General features: G+C 38.5%; 1 protein-coding gene across 4 annotated transcripts in view; it reads right to left on the minus strand.

The window, feature by feature from the left end:
- Positions 1-26,425, minus strand: part of PLCG2 (phospholipase C gamma 2) — a 70,539-nt gene that overhangs the window by 18,036 nt on the left and 26,078 nt on the right. For all 4 annotated transcript variants that reach the window (XM_067302430.1, XM_067302428.1, XM_067302429.1 and 1 more), the window contains exons 4-23: positions 25,812-25,905; positions 24,291-24,338; positions 20,006-20,090; positions 19,206-19,289; positions 17,716-17,759; positions 16,447-16,519; positions 15,184-15,285; positions 14,893-15,011; positions 14,475-14,560; positions 13,325-13,445; positions 12,276-12,444; positions 9,693-9,797; positions 9,381-9,470; positions 7,736-7,914; positions 6,769-6,969; positions 5,338-5,457; positions 3,828-4,008; positions 2,588-2,656; positions 1,308-1,417; positions 369-465 (exon numbers count right to left, since the gene is read on the minus strand). In XM_067302430.1, coding sequence (XP_067158531.1) covers positions 369-465; positions 1,308-1,417; positions 2,588-2,656; positions 3,828-4,008; positions 5,338-5,457; positions 6,769-6,969; positions 7,736-7,914; positions 9,381-9,470; positions 9,693-9,797; positions 12,276-12,444; positions 13,325-13,445; positions 14,475-14,560; positions 14,893-15,011; positions 15,184-15,285; positions 16,447-16,519; positions 17,716-17,759; positions 19,206-19,289; positions 20,006-20,090; positions 24,291-24,338; positions 25,812-25,905 — 2,177 coding nt within the window. The remainder of the gene's footprint in view (positions 1-368; positions 466-1,307; positions 1,418-2,587; positions 2,657-3,827; positions 4,009-5,337; positions 5,458-6,768; positions 6,970-7,735; positions 7,915-9,380; positions 9,471-9,692; positions 9,798-12,275; positions 12,445-13,324; positions 13,446-14,474; positions 14,561-14,892; positions 15,012-15,183; positions 15,286-16,446; positions 16,520-17,715; positions 17,760-19,205; positions 19,290-20,005; positions 20,091-24,290; positions 24,339-25,811; positions 25,906-26,425) is intronic.

Consider the following 26,425-nt stretch of genomic DNA (forward strand, 5'->3'; position numbering starts at 1 on the left):
AAATGTGTTTGTGCATCCAGTTTTCCCACTTGCAAACATCTAGGTGGTAATTATGAAGGCAGATTAGTTATAAGTTTCAGGCATATTATTGTTTCCCTAAGTTATCTGAAAAATCTAACCTGATTTTCATCAGCAGGAAACAGTTATAACCTCCTAAAAACCCACCACATCACTTATCTCCTTAAGCAGTTATCTGTGAGGGAAGCCCTGCCAAACATACCTGACAGCACAGAGAACACCAAAGAATGCATTAATTTCTCTATTCTGTGTTCTCTCAAACACAGCATGCACAGTCATAATTCCATAAACCAGGCTTCCACTTTCAGCAGGCAGCATCTTCTAGGGAAATAGCAAAGCTTGAATCTTACCTGGCTTTCAAGCTCAGCAGAATCAGCAGATGACATGTCTTCAACATAATTTGATGGAAAATAGTGTTGTACTTTTTCTCCATAATCCCCCTTCCACCTGAATTTAAAACAAAAAAGGACAGAAAGAGAAGAAAAAGACCTTCAATAGGTCATTAATGAAGCAGCGATCCTCAAGAAGTTGGTCATTAATATCCAATACTAGCTTGCCTAGTTGACTATCACCAAAAAAAAAAAAAAAGTGATGAAGTAGCTAAAAGCTCTAACAAAGTTATCATTAACAGGTGATTTCAGAGGGATTACAGCTACTGTAAACTGGAATTAATGATTTAAGGGGCTTTCCCCCCCTCCAATGCTAAAAATAGTTTCTGCAGGACTATCAACCACGATAGTATAGGGAAACATTAGATTCCCAAGCTTTCCAAGCAACTTGCAAACCAGCTAAGAAAGCAAGCCACTTACAAAAGCAGACTATACAGATAACTCAAAAAAGGACACCCCCCCTGCCCCAACAAAGGGACAAAAAAACCCAACCAACCAAAAAAACCCCCATGGTTTGTTCCCTAAGAAGTATTATGCAGAGCAAGGAAGAAAATGGAGTAATGATGACAATGATAATAGATGCCAGACTTCCCAGAAGATACAAGTGTTCAGGAAGGATGAATGCAGTAAAGCACAAATGCTGGATACACCGGGATATGAAGGCTCTACCAGGCTGAGGTTATTGCTGTAGGGTAGGACAATGGAAAAGACATGAAAGGAGACTTGAGGTTGGGTTTTTCAGTTTTGTTTAAGATGCTGGCATTAAGATTTATAAGGCCACAGCTCACAAGCAGCAATCAGATAACAGGCAAAGAGTTTAAGAACTACCACCCAAAGCTGATTTTTTTTTCTCCCTAGTAAGTCATTAGAAGTTCTCCTATGAGGAATTCTTGTCCTTACCAGCCTCCAGTTTCCTTTGTGACATTATGAATTAGAGCCCCTCGGCAGAAGCTCAGTTCATCACTTCTTTTGGCTCTGTAGTCATATAAGGCTTTCACTGTTCTCTGAGGCTTTAAGAGAAACAAAGAAAAGGGGTCAGGATAGGCGGACAGGTCATAAAATGATCAATAATATGATCTTTAAAAGGGGGGGGGATTAGATCCCTTTTTTCTTATGAAACTTAGAAAGCTTAATACTAAGGTTCCAGAGTGACATCTATTGGCAGAAGGAAGCAAGTGATGCTACTTAACAGCTATTTTTCAAATATCAGCTAGGAAAAAAAACACACAACAACAACAAAAAAGACAAGGCATATTTCTTTTATGGGTGCTGCAATGTAATTATGGTAGAACAAAAACAGTGAGCAATCAATCCTCTTTTTTGCCTGTATTCAGACACAGTTGGAGCTTGCAGGCTTAGATACAGTTTAAGAGACTCCACTTCAAAACCACATCAGCTATCCAACTGGTCTAATTTCCTTTAGGAAAAACTCCAGTTTTAGCAGGACAAGAAATTTCTTTATCTTGAATTTACTACTAGCCAAATTATTCAGTAGCAACATAAATTCATTAGTCAAAAAAGACTAAGAAGAATTACAGCCACATAATTTACAAGCAGGTGAGCTTTTATGAGAAATCAGAAGCAGGCAGGCCCTAACAAAAATTAGAGATATGTAGATGTTTGCTGTGCCACTCGTTTTTAAAACATTATATACTAACCAAAGACACTGCTTTTATATAGAAAACACAATGAAAATCTGCACCTATTCATGCAAGCAAGCCACTTTTGCTAGTAGAATTCTGAAAATTTTGTGCACAGACAAATAACAGTGCTCATTAACAAACACACTCAGGGTTTACGTGTTGTGTTCTATTTCCATGAAGATTTGGCCTCCTCAGATTGAATCTTCTCTTTGGCTAATTAATTTCTGGGCATATCTGCATAAGCATGCATGTCAAATCAAATCACCTCCACAGACTCAATAGCAAAGTGCCTGATTTCCCAGTATAGGTGAATCAATACAGGATTTGCACAAAGAAAATGTGTGTGTGCGCAAATTTCAAAGAGACACTGGGAGAAAGTCACACTCTTTATAGTTCTGCTATCCAGCCCTCCATAAATCAAGCGGACTAACACTTTCGATTATCCTTTTCATTACTGCTAGCAGGAAATCGACAAACAATTATCATCTTTTCAGAAGTCTAAGAGAAAGTGTGAAGAATATCTTTCCTTAAGCATACCACTGCCGGGGTGATTTCACTGGGTTCCACATACATCTTGACATCATAGAGGGAATTAATATCTTTTTCCTTAAAAAACAAAACAAAAAAAGTTACAGGAATTAAAAATTACGAGAATACTTATTGTTAACATAAGAAATCCTTGTAGAAACCACCTTTCTGACAATACTTGGGCAAACAAAAGAGGAGGGAAGCCAGACACCTATGTTATGCTCATTTCTACAGTTGAACTCGCAGCTTTGGCTTGTCATTTAACCCCTCTATGCCTCAATTTAATCAACATTAAAACACAGTGAAACAGCAACACCTCACAAAAGCATCTCTTAATTCATCAAATGCTTACAAATAGCTTTGAGATTGAGAGTATCATTCTGTGTGCAACAGAGGAAGACAACACCCACGTTTAGGATTTCTGTGTTCCAGTGGTAGCCCTTCAGTTCCAGTAATGGTTTCACTATTACATAAAAAATTTTCCTGCAGCTTTTAACAGACATATACTTGAAAACAGAAGAGATCATCTCATGCTTCCCGAACGCCAGTTAGCTAAGTTAATCTTGTGAAAAAAAACATCCATCCAGAAAGCAGACACCTATCCTATGCTAATTATCTGGGCTCCTTGTTTAGTCAATGGACAAAGACAGGTACTACTTGGGGAAATTTTCCTCATGCTTATCTCAAAGAGTGAGCCTTCAAAGGTATCTCTCACTTCTTAGCACAAAAGACACCATCTCTGAGATGCCTACAGTGAGGTGAGACAAGAGTCACTGTAGGTCCTGGTGGAGAGGTGCAGCAGAATGATTCATTTTTTCTGAAATACTTAGCGACTGGCATCTGCATGATCATTTTAAGATCTATGTCTACTCCAGCAACAGAAGAGAAGGCCAACTATGAGAGGCTATTTTCAAAAACTCATTTTACAGCAGACTGGCAATCCCGAGCTTCACTGAGCAGCTTTTCCAATGGGATCATGAGGAAGGCAGGAGTTTACCCATAAACAAAGATGAAACTCTTTCCTTCAGGTACCTCAATCACTTTGCGAGAGAAGTCAATGTAACCATTCCTGTCTTATAAGTAAAAAAAAAAAAAAAAAAAAAAACACCCACACTCAGGCACAGACTGAAACTATCTGCCTAAGCTCCCCAGAAGGTCATTTATCAAAGCCAGAACTGATCCCAAGTCTCCCAAGTTGAGATGTGGGATTTTGTCCTCTACAGCCACTCATACAAAGACCATCACTGACCGTGCTGTAGCGCTCCAGCAGCTCCTCAGTCACCGGGTAACGCAATTTCATTTTCCTGTACAGCGGATGCTTCTCATAGTATGTTACCAGCTCCACTAAACTTTCAAAATAGGCCGAGGTTCCCAGCACAAAGTGGCGGCCTTCCTGCTGAATTCGGAAGTGCTTCACTTTCCCCTCAGCTCTGTAAAATAAGTTCAGGTGCTGTAAAGGTGCAGATACTCATCCCAGTGAAATCTCCACTGCTGCAAACCAGACCATAACTGCTTTGTACATTTTTAATATGCAACATAATTTCTCCTTTTCCCAAAGCTTGATTAAACTCACAAACATTCGCATTTTTCTACAACATACAGAGCCTTGGGCTAAACCCATGCATTTGTCTACATTGAACTTCCCTACTTTTTTCCCCTCTATACAAAAGTTTCCTGTCACTTTCATACTGAAAAAAAAGTCTCTGGTTAGATTGAGAATCCTTCTGGAATTTGCTGTTGCTGATCTACAGTTGTTCCTAAACAATAAGACACATTCTCCTCAATATGAGTAGCTGGTTTTTTCCCTATGCCCATTCTGATAACTACAGGAATCAACTTCATAAAGAAAAAAAAATTTTTTTCTTGTGTTTAAACACAAGATTCATGCTCTCACTGATGACAGTAAAACCATCTACTGACAACCTTTCTACCCACAGAATATTCCTGCATGCTTTTCGAACTGCAGAAGTTTTGGAACTTCTCATTTTCCACTTACTCTGAAATGGTTTAATTAAGATTCTGCAGCTCAACAGACTTCAATATTCACCTTGCTAACAGCAGAAATATTAAAAACAAAGCCTGCAGTTAACCGGACAATTCTGGACATCTTCAATACACAGTAAGGCATGTAAGTAAGAGAAAACAAGTATTTGCTTTCCAAAGCAATTTTATACCTTGCAGAAAGATGCATTTTTAAAGAAACACAACTTGATTTGAAGGCACAATGGAGAATATCAGAATTCTATACATTTTATTAATGCTGCTACAAGAACCACAGTTTCAAAAATATTTCCCCTGGCAAGGAAAACCTACAAGTAGATAGAAAACAGTTTCATTTCAACAGATACTGAACGAACTTCCATCAGCTACAGGACAGGGCAGGATTTCCAGGGGATAAGGATCTAGAATCACTGCTGCATCAGCACCAAAAAGAACCTCAAAATAGCACCCTGTAGTAAGGAGCTTCAAGGAAGTGAAGAAGGGCCACACACAGGTCCATATGGGAGGAAAGGGACAGTTAGCACCCACATTTGTTTTTATAAAGAAGTATGCAGGTTTATGCTGGTCACAAATTAACTGTTGTGCATATTCTCACACATTTTGACCCCATATGCACCTACTGTCAGGATGCAATCAACCATGCAAAACTTCACAAGCAGGATTTTTCTGACTCTGGAAAGACCACAGTACTTTTTAAATGAGAAAAACAGAACACTGTGGACCTTGTAGGTAATGTAGTTATATCCATCTTTTCCTACCTGAAAGTCATGGCAAACGAATCTGGTTCCTCCCTCTTTCTAATGAGAAAGGCTCCATCTCGAGGAATACGCATCAACATGTCTTCTGCCTCTCCCCGACTCAGGTTACTATAATACCAACTACAAAAGTTAAAATCAAAATGGACAAAAGATTACAAAGCTGGCCAAATGTCATTCAATAAGAAGAGACAGTGTTACTAGCACTAGAGTCTCAAACATTACAAGAAAAATTATGCATTATTTCTTCCCCATCCTGCCCATGACAGCATTTCTTCCCCATCCCATGACAGCAATTGTTACAAAACACTAACATGGCAGCTTATTTGGAGTAAAACCATCAGGAAGATACCATAACATCTTTTTCCTTAAAAGGATAAAACATAAATTAGCATTTCTTCCTGAAACAAAGGCACTGGATCCTGCTTTTAGTCCATCATTCTGTTTTCTGTAGTTGATTCAGAGTTTTAACATAGTAGATATAAAGAAAAGACCAAATACAGGCAAGAAAAAAACACCAGGCATTCAAATTCTTTGATTCAGACCTTGATTCAATCTGTCACTCTAAGGATGGGCCTATCAATACCTTATGCGCCTTCACTGAAGGTGTGACCACTTATACTGCCAGCATACTCCCACCTCCACAGAGAAGCAGGAAAACTAACCCTTAAACTGTTCCCTCCCCTCACACTGGCTTCAAAAGTCACCTATGGGTGGTCAGTGTCTCCCAGATCAGGTCCCAGGAAAAAAAGAAGTTTGAAGTTACAGATGTGACTTCACATTCAAAGGAGATTTCCTTTTTCTGACTGCAGAGAAAACAGATCAAAGGGCAGTGTCTACACAGTGTTCTGCCAGCAAACAAGAACAAGCTCTGCCCAGAATCCATGTCTGGCAAATACCAGCTGGAAACAAAAACCAAGCTATGCTGTTTCTTACCAGCATGGGGCCAAGCTACCCTAACCAACTCTGACAGAGGTGAGATGGAGGGGGGGGATTAAGGAAATGTAACTCAGCTTGGGCTCACTGCTCCAGTAATAGAGTTTCCAGATGGCACAGACCATGACCACTTAGTTGCCAAACCACAGCCATCTACTAAACATCTAATCCAACCTGCTGGGCATCGTAAACCACTGAGCAGAGAAGTAAGGAATTAGCACACTTTCAAAGCATTACAGTTCTCAGCGATCTTCCCAATCGCTGACAGTAAATTGCTTTCCCGGGGCTGCTCCCTGCTTTACCAGGCTGTCACAAAGTCAAGGTTCTTGCTCAGCATCTTTCAAGGAAGCTTATTCCTACAACACCTGCGAGCAAGTAAAACTTCAGGTGTGCTCCAGAATCTGGGGGAATTTTACAGGAAAAAAATCCAAGACCTTATAAAACAACACAAAGAACTCTGACTTAACAACCCTGGTGCTTGCCTTCTGCAGTACATACTCTTTAGTCTCATGAGGGCTGGGATTAGGCACAGCATCGGTCAGACGCAGTTCAAACTCAGCACATCGCAAGTGGGCCTCCTTGTAGTGTTGAATGAGATCATAGATACTATCAAAAGTGAGGTTGTCCGTCAGGTAGTATTTCACATTGTCCCCATCGCCTGAAGAACGAATACGGCAGTGCTGGACTCTACCTGACCTCCTGAAGAAATGAAGAAGGAGACAAGGAAAAGAAAGGTAATGCAAGAGTTTTTCCTCTGAAGGGTTTCCTCACCCATTCCTGGTTAACTCTACTTGTTGAGCTTAGGAAGGGGCAAGAAACCTGTGGCATCTCTTAAAACAACCAAAGAGAAAAAAAAATTATAGGATCAAAACTAATAATTTTCAACACAAAATGGTTTAAAATGTAGCAAACATTTATTCCCTGCAGAAATAGCTCTGACTTGGGAATCCATCTGATTTACTGTTACTCTTAAAGTTTCAACCAGAAAAAAGTCACCAAAAATTCTTAATTCTTTTCCTTCCAGAGGGATCCTTTTTCACTGAAAAGATCTATCTCTGATAATAAAAATAAACTCATGAGACTACCTGTTCAGTATGGATACCAGTAATTTATCTCAAAATGAAAGACCAAATTTTGGCCCATTCATTGAATAAATAACAAATTCTGCATCCTGCCAGAGCATTAAAAAAAAGGGGGGGGGAGGGTGAAATCAAACTGGTCAGTTCTCTCTTGATAGCTCTAACACTTCAAATAGAGCCTATTTGAACACAATGCACTATGCTACCCTGAAGTTTAATCTAAAAAGTGGTCTTTCACAACCCCACCAATAACATTCTAGTAAAGATAGCAACTCCTTATTTATTTCCACTTAGCTGTAAATGCATACTTAAAAAATAGAGTTATTTCTGTGCAATGAAGTAAAATAAACAATGCTCATGTAAAATTTTTAGGACAATCACCATACCAGAACGACAAGGTGCAATCATTAGGGAAAGCTTCGCTTTCCCTAACTAGGAACGTTCCATCCTGGCCACCCATTTCAGCACAATATTCCTGGAGCAGCTTCTCAGCAGTTGTCCTCCCCTCTTTCATTTTCCCATGGAACCACTTCTCTTTTAAGTGCAGTTCAGTACGTTTTACCTCCTAGACCAGAAGAGAAGAATTTCTACAGTCCACTTCTAATTTTATGATTTTGATACAAAGTATTGCTTATTGATATAACCATCTCCTATTTCAGGATTTCAGCTCATATTTTGCCCTAAACTCTCCCTCCACAAACAAGCTGACAATCTCTACAGTCACATTGACTTTTCCCCAACCGAGCCATTTCTTTGGAGCAGTGATCAACTTCAGTACTGTTCAAATACATAATCAACAGAAAGCAAAAGAACGCAGCAATGCAATCACTGATTTATATTTTAAAAGCAAAGCAGCCTACTGCTAATCCAGAGAACTTCCATTCTGGTGGGGTTTTTTCCCCCCAGAACCATCTATGTACTTGCTTACGCATTAATTATTCTACTAACATTAACATCTAGGTGAACGAGTATGTGGTTCTGCAAATGCAGAGCGCAAATCTCTGAACCATACACATATGTTAGCAATGAAAAAGCACGCATGGAAACCAGAAAGTTCTCAAGAAGAAGCCACGCTGAATATCACTGCTATTGTAGCCCTTACTGAGCCTCATGCTTCTGCTTTAACATGGCAAAAGGCAGATAATACATGCTCACCTGTGACAACCACTTTGATAACAAGAAGTGAACAGCATGTACTGTCTAAGAGGTGTGCTGTATTATTACATATCGAACCTAATTTCATCATACTGTGTAGCTTGAGAATAGCAATAACAATTAGCCAAAGGCATATAACTCACAATAAAGACTTTGAGTGTCAGTGCGCGCGTCAGCATAATTTTGGTAGTTAAATGCTAATATTTCATTGCCCTTATACTTCTCTTTATAAGCCCAAAGTTAGCCAAGGGACAAAGACATTTTTTTTAAAAATAAGTTCATGAGAATGCATTGGCAAACACCCTTTTTAATTATTATTTGCAGATACACTTATCTGACACAGTTTCTCTACAATTTCAATAATATCAGCACCTGTAAACAGTGAAATAATCTGAGGGGGAGAATTTGACTTTAAAAAGCTTCTTTAAAAGCTCACTTTCTCCATTTCATATTAAAGAGAAATAGAGAACTATTCTCTTGATGCAGGCATCTCATTCCCATCAGCATTAGCATCTGCACCCCAAGCAGATGAGGGAGCACAAAACTTTATTAGATTGATTTGAATACTTTAGTTGCATACAAACAGGAAATATAATCAACACAGAGCACCAGACTATAGGCTGAGTAAAGCTGTATCATTTTCTTCAAACTTGTTTCATGGAAGCAGTAAAGAACTTCAGTTCAAAAATCGGTAATAGAACAAATCTGTGTGTGGCTTCAGGCAGGAGAAAAACTCATTGTAAAGCTTTCAAAAACTAGTGACTTCAGAAGACTAGTTTTAGTTTCTTCAATCTAACAACTGCATAGAAATCCTAGAGTAACTATCTCTGTAATTGGGGGAAGGAATACACTTAAACAACAAAACAGAGCCATCACCTTTGATGAATCTTCATCAGCATTCTGTTCAATGTCATCGCTGAATGATAGCTTTTCATCAGCAATAGCACAGTAGTGCCGAGTCCATTTCTAGAAGTTAAGACAGATATTAAAACTATTACCAAGACAAACAGCCAAACCCACTAATCACAGTTTCCAACAAGGTCTAACAATAAACAAAGTGCCTTCTTGCCCTCGCTCACATCAGTTCAAGTGAGGATATTACTTACAAAAATATTGACAACATTCACGTATACCTCCGATATTACACATCCTAGTAACAAACTGTTGCAAATGCCACATAAATTCTACCTGTTCTATTGTGTCCCACATGTAAAGTTCTCCTTGTTGCTTTTTCTCTTCTTTCTTGTCTTCCAGGTTCACATCAATGTCTCCTTTTGGCCCCAGCTTTTTATGCTTATTAAAAAAAAAAAAAAAGTATATAAAACTGGTCATACTATCTCAGTGTAACTCAGTATTATTGGAAGTAATTTCCCTCCATTACCCAGCCTTCTGTTACTACCATAAAAAACAGCATTTCCACAAGGTTTTATGCAGCAGGGGTGGAATTTATCAGCTCAAAATTTAAATACCATACTAAAGACTGAAAAGTTAGTAGAGGTATCATTCAAGCAATGAGGAAACAACTATTTTGACAAGAGCTCACCATTCTTCAGAGGACAGAAAACATGAAGTGATGTTTGCCTAACAAAAAATAAAGATAAAACAAGAATCACTCTGAAGAGAACAGGACATAGTTCTCCTCCATAGGGAGGAGAACAAGTTCTACTTTGTTCTCCTCCCTGACATCTAAAGCCCTAACTTGGCAGAACACCGCAACTCATGTGTAGAAAGAGAGAAGAGGCAAACCCAGGAGAGACCTTGGCCCTGTCACGCAGCCCATGCCAGATCTATGCAGCAGTTTGAAGGATACCAGAAGGATGGAGGAAACGGTAGGCTACTGCAGAGCCAGGACCAGTGTCAGTGCTTGTAGGGGAGGGAAGACAACTTTCAATTCACAGCTGCCAAAGTGCATGTTTTTTGGGGGGCAGGACACGTTGTGTGCTTGACAGAAAAACACAGGCTGGTAACCCGAAGAAGTAGTTTCTGTGTCCTGTGTAACTCCTGCCATAACATACTGAATGAAGTCCTCAGTTACAACGAAAAATGATGACAAGACAATTTAGACCATCCCAATGCATCAGTGAAAAATTTATGACAGGAAAGAGCAAACAGAACAAGTTATAAAAGCCCACAAAGCTAATCTTTGTAGAAAAGGTTGAACAAATGAAATAGCAACAGTTGGGCTATTCTGAGAAGAGACTTTAAAAGGAGAACCAGGCTGGCCACAGCATAGAGAGCAAAATAGTTAAGAACGATTCTTCTTCTGTATTTAAATACAGACTGAAACAATAAGATGCAAGCTATGTGGAAAGGCAAGACTCAGCAAAGCCTCCCTTGAAAGCGCTCATGATAAATAGTAGTTCAGGGGGCTAAAGGTCAAGCTTCAAATACTACTAACTGCCATTAATCATGGTATTAATCTACTCATAGTTAGTAGTCCTTAAATATATTCAGTTCTGAGCAGCTTACTGTAGAAAGATTCAATCTTACAGCCTTATCTGAAAAGCACAACAGGCACCTAAAGCAAGAGTCGCTTCTGACTGTTTACAGACATTTTCCAAACAAAAGTCAAACAACACAACTAGCTCACTGACAGGTGCTGATCTATTTTTAAAGACTCTTTAATGCTCTTTTAGGATAAGAATGATATTGATACAGGTGTTTTCTAGTGCAGAGTCACTGTAATTTGTAATTCCCTTTAAAACAGCTCTGCCATTTTTTTTTTTTTTTTAATGGATGTGCCTACACAACACCCCTTCTATGCTCTACCAGCCAACAGCAGACTTTTTGGAGAAAAAAAAATTCTAAGCACAGAGATTGAAATTCTCTACTTCCTGTTCCTCTGACCTTCCAGTGGGGTGCTGTCACTTCCAGTGCGGCATTAAAGAACTGTGTGCTTACTCTTGTTTCTTTTGCTCAGAAGTTTAAGATATATGACACAGTACTGACACAGGAGCTGGAAAACTGAACCATGGACAACAGTAATATTTTGCTGAAGAGATCTTAAACAGTCTTCAGATTCTCTGCCAAATTTTGCCCTTCAAAACATTCTACTCCAGTTTCAATCTGAGAAGTCTTTCTTCAGTTATCTGCCACGTGTTGACATGCAACAGTACAGAGTAAAGCGTCTGTATTGCATCTGTAAGAAACCCTTACACTGACTGCTTCCTACCAGTAAGACCTCAGTTTTCAGAAGCAACTGTCTAAATTGCATACGTAAATCGCACTTTCTGTGTATTAGTTACTAAATACCCATATATTTCTGCAATTTGCAAAGCAAGCAATCCTGACAACTTAAGTCTGTCACCTGCAAAGTGCTTTGGATTTCATTAGAATGAGAGGCATTCTTTGAAAGACCAGTTAATAACATTAATCTAACTTTCTATTCCAGAACATACATTTAACATTTTACAGCAGGCTGTTACTGTACAAAAAGTCTATGATGAGCATCTGCACCAGTGAACCCTTGCTGAAATTCAGCAGTGACATATCAGGAGCTGGAAGACCTTTAAAAAAAAGCTGACATTTCACCTGGCACTTGAACTAGCAACATTAATTGCAAAGAAAACCAACAGCAAGCCGCTTAATATGCATTTTAACAGAATTCCATAAAATGTTGCCAAACTTTAGTAATACATGCTTCTAGCACACGGATCCTTATCCCCAACAGAAACCAGCAGCTAAGTTGTGAAGTCAGAAGTAGTACTCCTGACTCCTGCTCTTGTTTTTCTATTTTATCTACCAGGACACAATGCAATCCTGAAAACCTACTTTGATGATGATTTTTTCTTTCAGCTGGGTTGGTGATGGCAGCTGATCTGCACTGGCTTCAATGGGCTTCATTAAAAGCTGATCCCCAAACACCTCCTTGAACACTTTGGCCATGTGTCGCTGCTGTTCCACACTACAGTGCTCTTCAATTGACAGAATGACTGGGTATCTTTGATGAAGTAAACAAAAGTGAAAGTAGACATTCAGCTTCTTTTTGCTACAACTGGCAAAGCAAGGCAAACAGCCCTCACCTCCCCTCCCAAATCAAAAGAAACTTTTAAAGCAAACAAGATAACAGAAGGCATAAAAGTAGATACACAACAGATAACAAGTGACATGCAAACATAAAATCATTTAGGCCAAAAGGGACCTCTGGAGGGCATCTAGTCCAATCCCCTGCTCTGAGGGGAGCCAATTTCAAAGTTAGATCAGACCTTTGTCCAGCCAAATTATGAATATCTCCAAGGACAGAGATTCCACATGCTCTTTGGGAACAGTTCCAGCATTTGACCATTGCGACATGAACATTTGTTTTTCTTCTCCTCAAAGTTTTCCTTGCTTTAACTTGTGTCTGTTGCCCCTCTTATGCACCTCTGGTAAGATTTTGGCCCCATATTTACTATAACCCATATAATCAGTTCAGGAGGCATGCTATGAATTCTACCTCTTCTCAGCTACAGCCTCCCCTACAATGTGAACACTACCTCATAGATATTTTGCTTGTCAATTATAGGGTGTTTGTTTGTTTTTGTTTTAAGACATACTATTCAGAATTTGAAGTTGCACATTTCAGTTAACAGATGAATACCCAAGAAAGGAAACAGGAATGCCTTTAGGGTACTCACTATCTAGCTCAGCAGCAAATTGTTATGTAATGGGACTCCTCCTCAAAATTGAATCTATTAAAGAGCCACATATGGGCATTAATGAAAAAGGCTAGGATATCATTCCTCTCCCCTAATTCTTTTTTCCCTAAATTGATGAGGCAAAAGAAGTTCAGGAAGGCTCTAACCATTCAAAACCAGGCTTAAGGAAAAATCAAAACCTACTCAGATGCAACAAAGGCATGATCTTTGATTGCCTGTACCACATCATCAAATTTGATTTTTGTTGTCCGTGTCCATCCATGATAAATGATTGGCTTCCCATCTGGACCATCCCAGCAGTCCACTAGAAAAGACAAGCAGAGGAAAAAGGAAGAGACCAAGCAGTTACTTAAACTATTGCAGTAGAAAGAATACAATATACATCTAATTCTTCAAAGTGTTTCATACAATGAGTCATAGACTTTTATGTTCTATTAAAATATTCTACTAGGTGGCTTTATATCTCTCACAGAGGAGATTAAATTCACTTAAGTAAGAGCAATACAAATAAAATACAATATAAAATTTCCCAAAAGCATTCCCATTAGGGAATCTCAAAGTAAGGAATTCAGGCAGCTAAACTGTCAGTTCATTAGTTTACATTAATGGTCCAAGTGGTAAATAAACTCCCACAAGTGATATGTTGGCAGTTTATCTATTTTGTTGATTATAATCCTGAAACTCTAATTTGAGATACATTTTGCATTAACCAAACTGAACAGGGCCCTTATTAATTATGACAAAAGTTGATCAGCCAGTAGCAACCAGTTTTACAAAGTAACTGGTGGAATAACATGAAAATCAAGTCAAACCTTGTAACCTTGAAATAAGGTACACAAGCACAGGGATGAAGAAGCATACACAATTAGTGGAGAACAAAGGCACAAAACCAGCAACTGATTTACAAGCGAGTTAAATGGGATGACAAATAGCACAAAACTAAGAAACTCAAAGACTTAGTCTTGTCTGTATGAAGAATGAAGGTAACTAAGCTTCGCCTATACCTCTCTCTATATATACTGCGCATGTAACAGGAGTTTGAATCTTATATTCTCATATAATAAATCAGTGATTGAATTACTGGTATATGATGGAGATAAGATTTAGAAAGATCTTCTGGAAATTCCAAGGAAACAAGAACCAGAGCAAGTGGACAGGGTAATAGCAGGGCATAAGAACAATGATTTAAGGAATCAGCATTTCTGAGATGAGTAACTTCAACTTTCAAAAAACAAACCAGTTCTTGATTTCATTTCTTTTTTTCTGTCTTAAACAGGGGAAACTGCCTGTATGGGGAATATGTTGCAAACCATTCCACAAGCTCATTACTCACACTCAATACATCGACATCCCATTCTCAGGCACCTGATATAAGCTTCTGTGGAGGATTCACTTCGAAGCTGGTCTCCGGTCAGGTATCTAAGGAGCAAAAGGAAATTGTAAGAGAAGACAAGCAGTCAGTTTAAACAATATCCCACTCACTCACTGGGGGTCATTTTTCTTCCTGCTTTTTTGTTTGTTTGTTTGTTTCTTACTCGCTATGAAAGAACTGGATTTTGCTGAACCAGATGTTATCACATTTTAGGATGGACCTATTTATAGAACATAAAAGGCTCAATCTAAGGCCCAGCCAACTCTGACAGATTTCTGGAGAGTAAATCACAAGCTCTGAAACATACCCAAGCTTCATCATACTGAGGGGAAATCATGTGTTTGAACACAGACAGATAATGAGACTTTCAGTAACTTACGTGTTATGAGAGGAAGAAATCCAGTAGTGGGACAAAGGGTTATTCATGTCCTGCGCATCTATTGATTCATATTTCTCATCCCAAATACTGTTCTCTTTTGCAAAAAGGTAAGTGAGAAACTAAAATACAAAGAGAGACCAAATTTAAATGTTTTTGACCATACAAGGTCAAAAGAAATCCAAAAATGTAGCAACAGCAGCCTAAAGAATCTGCCATCCAATTAACAAACTAGGAACTAGCAATGAAAGAAAAATGTCCATGAGGAACTATTAGAAAGTATCATCATCTCACCTCATCAACAAAGAGGAAGGGTTCAGCAGTTTCTCTCATAGTGTCATCAATAAACTTTGTCATTCGTTCACGGACTTTACTGAGATCTTGTGCCCAAGACTCCTAAAAATAATAAAGAAGTAAAAAGCTTTAGATGTTGTGATATGCTATATAAAATTAAATGGAGAAGAGAGAGACCTACAGATGTGATTCATTAAAGCTCACTCATCTGGCCATTTAACTGCCAGTATGTTTTACTGCACCCACACAATTTAGTTTCCTATGCAATGTTTAAGGGGGGGAAAAAAAAGTTCTTCATGCAAGTACCTCTATATAGGTTGGAGGCCCACAAGATACACACCAGATCTGTAAATATATGCATGCACACAGTAAAAAGATGGCCTCTGAAGGATAAGGCTTAACTATAGTCTCTCCTCCCTTCTAAGTGCAACCTGAAAGTCATTTTAACACAGTGTAATAGGGAGAAAAAGAAAGTATCAAATTCATACAGGAAATGTTGATCTGAGTTTTTGACAGTTATTTGCAAACCTGGAGTTTAGCAGTGCCTAGCCAACATCACAAATCTAAAATGCATAGGAAGTAATGAATTGGAATGCAGATAAATTCAATGAGCAATCTCAGAACCATTCCACTATATTCTATTGTGAATTTCCACTATATACTACTGTGAATGTCTATCCTTAGAGATTGGCCTATATAGCAAATTATGATTTTTTTCCACGGTGTCTGTGCTAAATAAGATTATATACAACGGTGAAGACAGGTGCAACCCCTAGCTCAATCCTTATCTGCTTGCTGGTATGGGGCACTGAACTGTCCCCATTCAAGAGAAAATTCCCTTTGACTCAAATCACAGCAGTCAGCTCACTTTTTTTAGGCAAGAGCTGCTAAAACAGGGCCACGGCCAAGGTGTTACCCCAGATGTACCTGCAGTGACAGCTGTAACTAGGCCACGATAACATCTTTGACAAATATGCAGTGTTTATTTTCAACTTGTCTATTTATCTACATGACTAAATAGAGACCTGTTAAAGTCTTATTTACAGGGTCCTCCTCTTCCTCTGATGCACCTTCAGAGTCTTTATATGGATGAAAAATAATAATTCCTGTGACCTTTAATGTCAATGAACAAGAAAAAAAAATCTTTCCAAGACCTACTGTTGCAGCTGACATCAGTCATACTCTGTGACACATTACATTTCCTTTAAGTATATAATTCTGTGAGACAACCTCAAGAGTTCAAAATTCCTATAACCTTCTCACCTGCTGCTCATGTAGCAGGAATCTCTGAAAGTCATGGAGATGAACTGCCGAAGCATCTGGACGGTCAGTGTTTCTTTAAAAGAAAAAAAAAAGTGAAGCTAAAGAAATAACAGATCATGTGTCATCAAATGTTATAGCAGAAAGTGACAGGGGGTTGTATCTTGGATTTACAGTATAATCCTGCTGCTACCACTAAAACCTTTTATAACTTCAATAGAATTTAGATTAAAGTTGTAATATTGAATTATGTAATCACTGTATTTTGAGCCTTCAAATAAGGCCTCCTGGATCCCTGATCCATTTTTGGTAGTGATTCATTGGAAAAACTACCAAACCTGTTTCCTGCTTTGCAGAAAAGAGCAGCATTCACTTTACAAGGGTGTTGTTAACTTTAGTTAAGGCATATGGATATACTGTTATGTTAAATTATGGCAGAGCCACCCTTCCACAAGTAACTCCTTCCATGTTTTATTCAGATGATCTACAGTGATAAATCAAAACCTGAAAAAGGAGGCAAGATACAGCCACACTGACAGAAAGGAGCACAGCTGCATCCTCTTTTGTAGGACACAAATGCTGCATCATCTGGTACTAATAAGATATTTACAACCCACTCATCTTTGGTAAATCTATGGGTTTAAGCAGTCTCATCAAGTTTAATTTACATGAGATGACCAAAGACTAAAGAAATAATGTTGTACACTTGGAGCAAATTTTTTTAAGGAACTCCCTAAATCTGTTAGTATAATATTCAAAGCTAGGATAAACTGGTTTAATTCATGGTCAAAATATTACCAGTGCCTGTGACCTCCTTTTTCACGCTGTATACATCTTACTTAATTCTCAAGTCCACCAAGTAAAAATTACAGAAACTGTTTAGGTCAGCACCGTGCTTGTATCCAGTCAAAGCCTGTGCGCCACATCACTCTCCAGACTGAAGATAAAATTTCTCCATCAAATTCTGTCCTCTAATAGTTCTGTTCAGCTCTTAGTAAAATCAAAAGGCAGGCAAATTTGTTTGTTGACATCCATGCCATTCATGTAGTCAGGAGGTACAAACATTTATCAAATGATATTCAAGACTTGTTTCTATGAGAAATTCACCTTTCTGAATGTAATATATCATTTTTTCCCACTTACTAAAGCATCAGTACAAAAAACAGTGATGTAATTAGAAAAAAAAAATAGGGATCTGTAAGTGGACTACAAAATTCTGCAGCACTGCAACCATAAAAACATGTGAAAAATAATACAAATGAAGAGTCTCACCCAAGAATGAACACAGAGGAATCCTTTTTGAATTCATCGAGAATCTTAAAACAAAAAACAAACAAAAAAAAGAGGAGGAGATAAATAATAAAAGAACATACAATTCTCCATCAATAATAACCATTGCTTTGGGAAGGGGACCAAATATGAATTTCTACTTTATAGAAGCTGCATGTAAGGTGGCAACATACATTTTTGAGTTCAATGGATAAGAAAAAACATACTGTAAAGGCTGGCAATTGCACTCCAGGCTTTTCAATGTGAAAACACGCAATTCTCAGGCAAGAAACTTGCCATTGATAAGGCATCTTATACACACAATCAGTCAAGTTTCTGGGGAGCTTTTATTGCTTGATATCCCAGAAAAACTGGAAGTACTTATCTTCCATCGTATTTATTCATTTGAGTGTAAAACCTAAATTGCTTCCAGCTTGGATCAGCATAATTACAGATTGCAGGAAACTTATCAACCGACCCATAAGCAGTTGTTGAGCAAACTGAGGAGTTTCCTTGAAATGATCCACAAGGGATGATAACAACAGTTTAAGGAAGTCAGATAGCCTCCTTATTCTGTGTTTTACTCTTAGGTAACTTTTTCCTCAGGCTAATTAACTAGATTTTCATGAGCAAAAATAAAACCCAGACAGTAAATGGAGATTCTTTACTACCTCACAATAATTTCATGATCATTTTTAACCAGCACAAGAAAGAACAATTGCCAAAAGAAACAGCACTGACTTTTATTATGGAAATTTCTATTTTAACAACTGCAAGTCCAATCAACAATACACAAATGTCATCAATTAAGACATTTACACAAGTAAGTCCAAATTAGGTGTTTTCACATAGTTATAAAGGCTGCCACATTTTCAGGATCACTAAATATATGCAGATGCCACCAACTTCATGAATCTATGTAATGAACACATGGAGAACAGTAGTCAGGCACTTGCCCACATAAATTAGTGAAATGTAACTCTACTGCCTTTACACACTCCCAAGGACTCCTTAAAGCACATCATGCTGTGGACTCATCCCTGGTTATCTCTAAGCACAGGACACAATGACAGGGGTAGCTGTTATTTGAGGGTCAAGAAACATCCCAGCATGATTTACAGAATGTTCTTTGCGATACAAGACCATGCAAGTATGGAAAAACATTGCTTCTATCAGTAAACGAAACAACCAGATCTGATGTAAAGACACTATATACTGAACAAACTCACAAGAAAAGCTCTTCCTAGAAACTCCATTTCATTTGTGCATCTTTCTACTACCAACACATGAGAAGCAACATAAAGGACTTATCTTCCTAAGCCAATTACTGATGGTGACTGTTACCTATATGTTGAGTACAGTAATATGAGAAAAGCCCTTTTTATGTTACAAGAAGGGGAAAAAAACAAACACAAAGAAAAAAAAACCAGCATTCGCTCTTTATTCTGATCAAGCAGTTTAAAAGTATGATGACCGCTTATGAAAAAGCTTACCAATTTCTGTTGTTCAAACATGATTTTCTTGTAGAACAAATGAAACTGTTCAAAACTAAGTTCTTCCTTGTGAGCACCTATTTCCTGTGATAGAAAGTAGCATCCAGTGAATTTAGAATTCCCTGTATTGCATTTGTATAGCAAACAAGTTACTCCTATTCCAAGTGCAACCCTCTTACACATTTTGCTCTACTTTATTTTTTAAGAATACAAACAGGTAAACAGATTCTTAGTTTGTAACAGACTGCTCCTAGCCCGCATCTCTGGCCTTATTAACTTAGTGGAAATGGAGTCAGGATGTAAAATGTGAGAGTAAAGTAGTGTCTCAGTCAGTCATTGTTAGCTGGAGCAACACAAGCAAGAATGTATGCTTTAAGGGTGGAGAGCTGGAAAGTAGGAAGAGGTGGGGATCTTTTCAATTCCTGTAGGAATGGGAAAGACCTTCAGAATATTACCATAAGTGGTAGGGGAAAGTTATTAGTTCGATCATATTGCAAAAGAATTCTTATTCTTATTTAATAACTCTTATCTTGAACAATTTCCTATGCATCTGCACAGTTAGCAGCAGCACAGATCCAAACCCAATTTTGGTTTTAGGGAACATTAGAAGGAAAAGTAGGAACATTTAAGTCTATATTTTCTTAAAGTCATGGTTATATGCAAAGCCAAATTTGTAAATTAAGTGATATAGTTTATAGTACATTGAACTGAACTGAAACAAAAATACAGACAATACGCTGAACAGAAATGGCAACACCTACGAGATAATACCAAACAGATGTAAGTTAACAGGTAATTACCACAAATTTATCCTTCAAGAACTTCACGCTGCTCACTTTGAAATTTACTTGGGGAAGGACAGTTTTCAGCTCTCTAAGACTGATACTGAAAAACAAGAGAGCAAAAAAGCAACAGTTCTATTGCATTCAGTCAGCTACTAATATATTTTCTATCAACACAAAAAAGTGACTATTGAAACATTTTTGGTAGTATTCATCTCACATAACCATAAACCTCTATAAACTAACATCTACATCTAAGCAAGCTAGATGTGTTTTCTAATCAGTGGGGAGAAACAGGCATTTCACCTATTTTGGCCATATATATTTGGATGAAATGAATCGCGCTGCAGAGACACTCATTTCTCTCCATTAACTGTTAATCAGATCTAGATAATCAGCTCAAATGTAGCTGTTTAAATGTGGTCAGATGAATTTCAGCCTTTCTTCCATTGCTTCAATCCTACTGCAACAGTGATCTAGACAGAGAAAACATTATACAAACGATATACAAAGACGATGAGATGAAACAGAAAATTAAAAGCTCAAGTTTTCTATACACTGATAATCTTTAATTCCAGCTGTTACTCACTTGGATGGTAAAGTTGATTATCAGCAGCAGACTGCTTCTGCAATACCTGAACATGACCTCATCCTCCTTACACAACCAAGTCTCCCCAAAGAGGACTACCTTCAAGATCTGTTTACCTAGACCTTCTGAACCTTTTCCTAGTTTCAGAATATCCACGGATATAACAGTATCAGCAGAACAGTATTGACTTCAAAAAGCCAAAGTTTCCAAATGACAGTGGGACCTTTCAAATAAGACATACATATTTCAGATTATAAGCAACACAGTGCTTACATACACCAAGTATTTAGGCAATTCTTAGACACAAAGCTAAATTTCTTAATTGCTGCAACACCTTCTGGCCACACTGTACAAAGTCTAATTGTGTATGCTGTATATATGAAACAGACTTCTTTTGTTGATACAAGGGTTTATATTAGAAACAAAAATAGTCCATTTCATAACTGTGAATATAGCTCATTTTGAAAAATGAAATTTTCTTCACATCTTCCTGTTCTCTCATCAACCTCAGATTTTATTTTCAGTCTCTTAGATACTACTTTTATAGCCTCCTTCACTGCAATCTCAGAGCAGCTCACAATTCTTAGTGCACTTATCCTCAAAATATAAATAAGTGGTAGAGGAGTGCTATCATAACTCTCTATGAATACGAGAGAGGGTTGGTTTCTAAAGGAGCTAGGTGCCTAAATACTTTAAATGAGTTATTGGCTTGATCAGACACTACAGCTGAGCCAATCTAATAGCGAACTGCTGCTATAAAAAGCAACTCCACCCCCCACACACTCCATGTGCCCCACTCCTTTCCCCTGCTGCCCTTGTCCCACATGTTTCCATATGCCAGCTCCGATGCTCATCAAACCCTTTACTAAGCTGATTCAACCTGCTAATCCAGCAGAAAACTATCTGAACAAAAGAGAAAAGAGAGAGAAAGAGAAGTTTTCCACTGGCTTCATGGGCTGAAACAGCCCACCTCATGTCCAGATCAGCACCATAGCCAGAATAAGGGAAGTGGCAGGAGTGCCTGATTAGGAGCAATAAAGATAGTGGATGAAAAAGGAAAGAGTTAGACCTTGACCATTCAGCAGCACCAAGCTGGTACACCAACTCAGTCATCTTGAATAGCTCTACATCAGTGGCCTACTATACAACTTGTCTTTAGCATAGGAAAGAATGGAAATGAGGTCTCCTGTTCTGGACAGAGATTCTCAAAGGCCAGGTATGTTCTGCTGTGGGCTCTCAGTGAGAAAGACATGGCACGAAAGTGGGACATGTGAAGGGCATGAGGGGAGTAAAGATACATGACAGAAAAGAGAAACAGGGAAAAGACAAGGGAACAGAGGCGCAGCATCAATGGCTGCTACTGCCAATGCCCACTAAACATTAATGCAATACCAACACTACCCAAGAAAACAAGACTAAGGAGCTCTGCCTTGACCTACAGTGAATTCATAAGCCATTAACTCTGTGCAAACACAGGGTCAGAACAGAGTCACCTGAAAGCAAAAAAAGAAAGCAAAGTCATGCTTTTATTCTACAAACTGTCCATGCAAGCAGCTGCCCTGTGAGATATTCTCATCCCCATTGTGTAGAGAGGGAAAGAGGCAAAGCAAGAAGTAACTTAGCCAAAATCCATGCCAGAGCCAGATTAGAACTCAGGAAATTCCTGGCTTTCCGCCCTGTCGCCAGACCTCTGGAAAAACACTTATTTTGGGAGCAAAAACGAACACTTCATTTGTACCCTAAACATTGAGTACAAGCAATTTCCTCTAGTCAGACAAGCACAAGCTAAAACAAAGAGCTGGGACATCATTACCACTGGCAAAAACTCGACCAGTTAAACACTGGCCTGGAAGCCTAACCTTTACAATTAACCTCCCTAGAAACTGCAGCACTAAACACAATGAAACTCAGTTCAAACTCCTTTCCTGAAATTTTCTAAAGGTGTGAATCATCTAGCAAGAAAATGAAAAACTGCCATCTCCACAGTGCAAGTCCCCTTGATCCTGAGCAGACAGCCTTGTAGTGACAGAACAACCTAAAGCATCCAATAAAACCTCTGCAACAGACATACACTGCCAGCTACAGCTTCTCTACCCTAACATTTGCTTTTGCTTCACGATCCCTCACTCCCATTGCAGGATTAGTTTTTCCAAACCCATCAGGAGGTGTTAAAGGCAGAGGGTACTTTGCCCTTCCCTGCTCTGGCTGGCTTTGGAAACACTGTTCTTGAAGTTGTCTCAGTTCACGCTGAAGCCAGCTGCACAACACCACAGCTTGTTTATAGAATGGTGTTATTTCCTGCTGTAACATGGTCTCATTCACACAATAAAACACCATGCCTTATTTTGCTTTTAGGAAAAGGCTTAAATGAGAGGAAATGCGTGTTCTTCTCTCCACTGAAGTACACCTTAGAAAAACAGAATGCTACAGAAAGAAGGCAAAATCGTGGTAAAGTAATATATACATGGCAGAGGAGGAGTTAACATTCCTCTCAGTGTCCCACAACTTCTGGCAACTCTAATGAGAAGTGTGCCGCTGAATTCATTAAAAAAAAAAAAAAGTCTCCTGTGCTGTGCAAAAGCTACAAAAGCACTTCACACACGGACCTGAAACAAACTACTGAAACTCAAATATATGAAGCTACACAGCACATGGGGAGCTGCAACATAATGGGGCTTCTTTGCATGAGAAGCAGCAGTCTGTAGGTGATTCCTTGGCTTTGGTCTCTCAGAATACGTGTCAAAGAGACAAACCCATACAGCCAGGCCAATTGCACCAAATTACATTTATCAAAGCAAGACCTCAGAAAATGGTTTTGCCCTTACGCCAAACCATTAACTTGGCTTCCTCCTATTTCTGTCCTCGAGAGATGTCTTCTGTTTCCCACTGTTAAAATAACTCTCTCACACTGTACTACCCTGTCATACCAATAGTCCTCTTTCTCTCCGGTAATATCCTCAGGTATCTCTTTGTTATCTCCTCTCCCTCTAAATGTTCTGTCCTCTTCTTCTCAGGGCTCTGGTCCCCTGCAGGAAAGAATTCATGTTACTGCTGGGACAACCCTATAACTGGATGTATCTGGAGTAGCTGTTGTGACTAGTTTCAAACTAGGTACTGCACCTATTAGCAATGTTCTAGCCCCACTGGGACTGAGACCAGGGAAGGCTAATCAATCAAATATTTTACCCTGGACCTTTAGCAGCTCAACTCTGCTTTTGCAGCTTGATTGTGCACGAACAAGCTTTCGTTAGCAACGAGGGAAGATGTGGTGGCATAGCTGCACAGGAAAACTAACAGCAAATAACAGTCCACACTGCTGGGCTCTGACTTGACTATCAAAGAGCAAAGACTTCTGTAAAGCAAGCAACCTAACGTAGCCGCACAGCTGAGTTGAACCATTATGATAAGAGCACGAGAAGATAAACCCCTTTCCTTATACAGGCAGGGTTATTTTGGACTAAAAAGCAAAATGGTTTATTTTTCATAATTTCCTACCTCATTATATCACATATGAACGTGACTGAGTGTTATGCACCTTGTGTGTTTATCAAAAGGCAACAAACAAGTTGTCAAAGCAACTGCAAATACAATTTTCAGGGGTCTCTCATAGTTCCCATCTTGGCCAAAGTATTCTATTCTTTTCATTCCACATTACTGTCTGCAAGGAAAAGTTCACTAAAAACAAATTGAACATGAAGAGGGAGAGCTTCTTACCTATTTCTTCTAGTTTGATCAACAGAATAGATCTGCTTTCTCAGCCAGCTTGGGGAAAAAGGAAAAAAAGATTTAATCTGAGAATTAAAAAGAAACAGCCAATGGAATATCAAAATCCAAAGATGAAATTCAACAGAAATATTTAAAAATTAAAGAACATATGCCTTTTAATGAAGCAAAAATATTTCCAGTTGCAATATCAAAGCATTCTGCCAGTTTTATAACACTATTTACAAATAAATACTTTTCTGCTGCTTAGTACTGCATTTTCAAGCCACATAACACAGGAAGGGGAAAGGCAGGGCAGAAAAGAACGAACAGCCAGAAACTGTAAAAATGTAAGCGGACAGAATGGGCCAAAACTTCAGCTAACGTAAACCAGAATAACTCCATCAAGTCAATGATTTATGTCAACTGAGGTTACTGGCTCAAAGGTCTGTTAGATGCATAAAATTAAAAGTTTGGGGGGGAAAATAGAGAATTTTTAAGAAAAATTGTAATTAGAATGCATGTCAGTTTCAGGTGCACAGCAAAATAATATTAGCAGTATTAAAAGTAAGTATCTAAAAACACACAATTTTGGTCTAAACAATGATCACAGTATGCCATTAAAAAGCTTATATTCTGTCTCCAAGGGAGCACTTTGTCTGCTGCACCTTTGGAACGTAGCACTTAATTGTTACACGATATTGTAGCATGAAGGGCAGAAAGCAAAGAATACTTTTTCCCGGACTGGAACTGCACGTAGGTAAAGACAACATCAGTATCAAAGCTGCAATTTGGACAGTTAGCAAGAAAGGACAGAGTATATCCTTGCAGCAGGTAACAGCAGTGACTTACCACAAGAAAAAAATGTCAACAGTGCTAAACAATAACCAAGTATAGAGACTGTATTAAAAGCTTTTTACAAAATTGGAATTCTGGGCATGAGTAGTTTTGAGTATGAGTAGTTTTGAGTGCAACATCCTCTGAAGCACTAAGGTTGCAGTTTCACCATCATATGGCTGGCTACTGAAAACTAATCCTCAGAAATGTTCGTTTTCAGCCTAGCTCTCGGAGTCAACTGACCATATTGCCATATGATAAAACAGTGCCAATACAAAGGAGAATTGCAAAAGTGCACCTGGGAATTATTGAGATGCAAGAGCTCCGACATGGACTTCTACTACCACAAGCTTATTGTGATAGCATTAGACATATGAATTTTCCAAGAAGTCAGCATATACTTAGACCAGATACTCTTGTGATCTCATTAAGAGATACACTTTTTGCGTGCAAAGAACAAGGCAAACAGTTAAGTTCACAGCGGTATAACAGAGTGCAATTCCGCAACAGGTACATAGCAAAATGGACAAGGTGAATTTCTACATGAGCTGTCTGCATCAGATACTAACTGGAGAGTAGTTGTTTTTAATGTAATTGGCAGGCACCACTTCTTGCATCTTAAAAATTGCTGTAGGTTTTCCACTTTCAATTCCAAAGAAACATCGGGTCTCACAAAGTGAGAGAATGTCCACATACCTCTCCGTGATTGCAGGTGTGGGAGCACTCATGACCTCTTGATACAAGATATTCAAGCCACATAGCCATTTATCAGCATCATCTTTAGAATCGGCTGCGAAAAAGATAAAGAAGGAAAGAAAGAAAGAAAAGAAAAGGGAAAAAAAAGCATGCTGTAAGAAACATCAGTGCAAAACCACAACATAATTTGCTGTGTTTAGATAAACCCTAGCATACAGAGCTGCAGGTTAACCTTTCTCTTTGATAAATATCATTACACAGGCTTCATGCTGCCAATCTAGAACTAACAATAAACATTGTAAATTTGGGGTTGGGAGAGTTAATCCTGGAAGCTATGTCAAAAAATACCTCCTTTTAAAACTCTGCTTATCGGAGTAGGTGAGTTTCAATATTACAGCAGAAAGACTATGGAACCATTGCTAAGCTCTTGTAATAACACAATTAAACTTTTTTTTTTCCTAATGTCTCCAAAGTGGCCAAAGCCCAGGGACCCGGACCTAAACCTACAGCAACTAGACACACACAGACAAGAGAACTCAGTATGTTGTATTCTAACCCCAGTCCATAATATTCCAAGCAATCTATAAGAAAATTTTAAAGCACTGGCTTTTGAT

The sequence above is a fragment of the Apteryx mantelli genome, chromosome 10 (assembly GCF_036417845.1).
Source record: "Apteryx mantelli isolate bAptMan1 chromosome 10, bAptMan1.hap1, whole genome shotgun sequence".
Lineage (NCBI taxonomy): Eukaryota > Metazoa > Chordata > Aves > Apterygiformes > Apterygidae > Apteryx > Apteryx mantelli.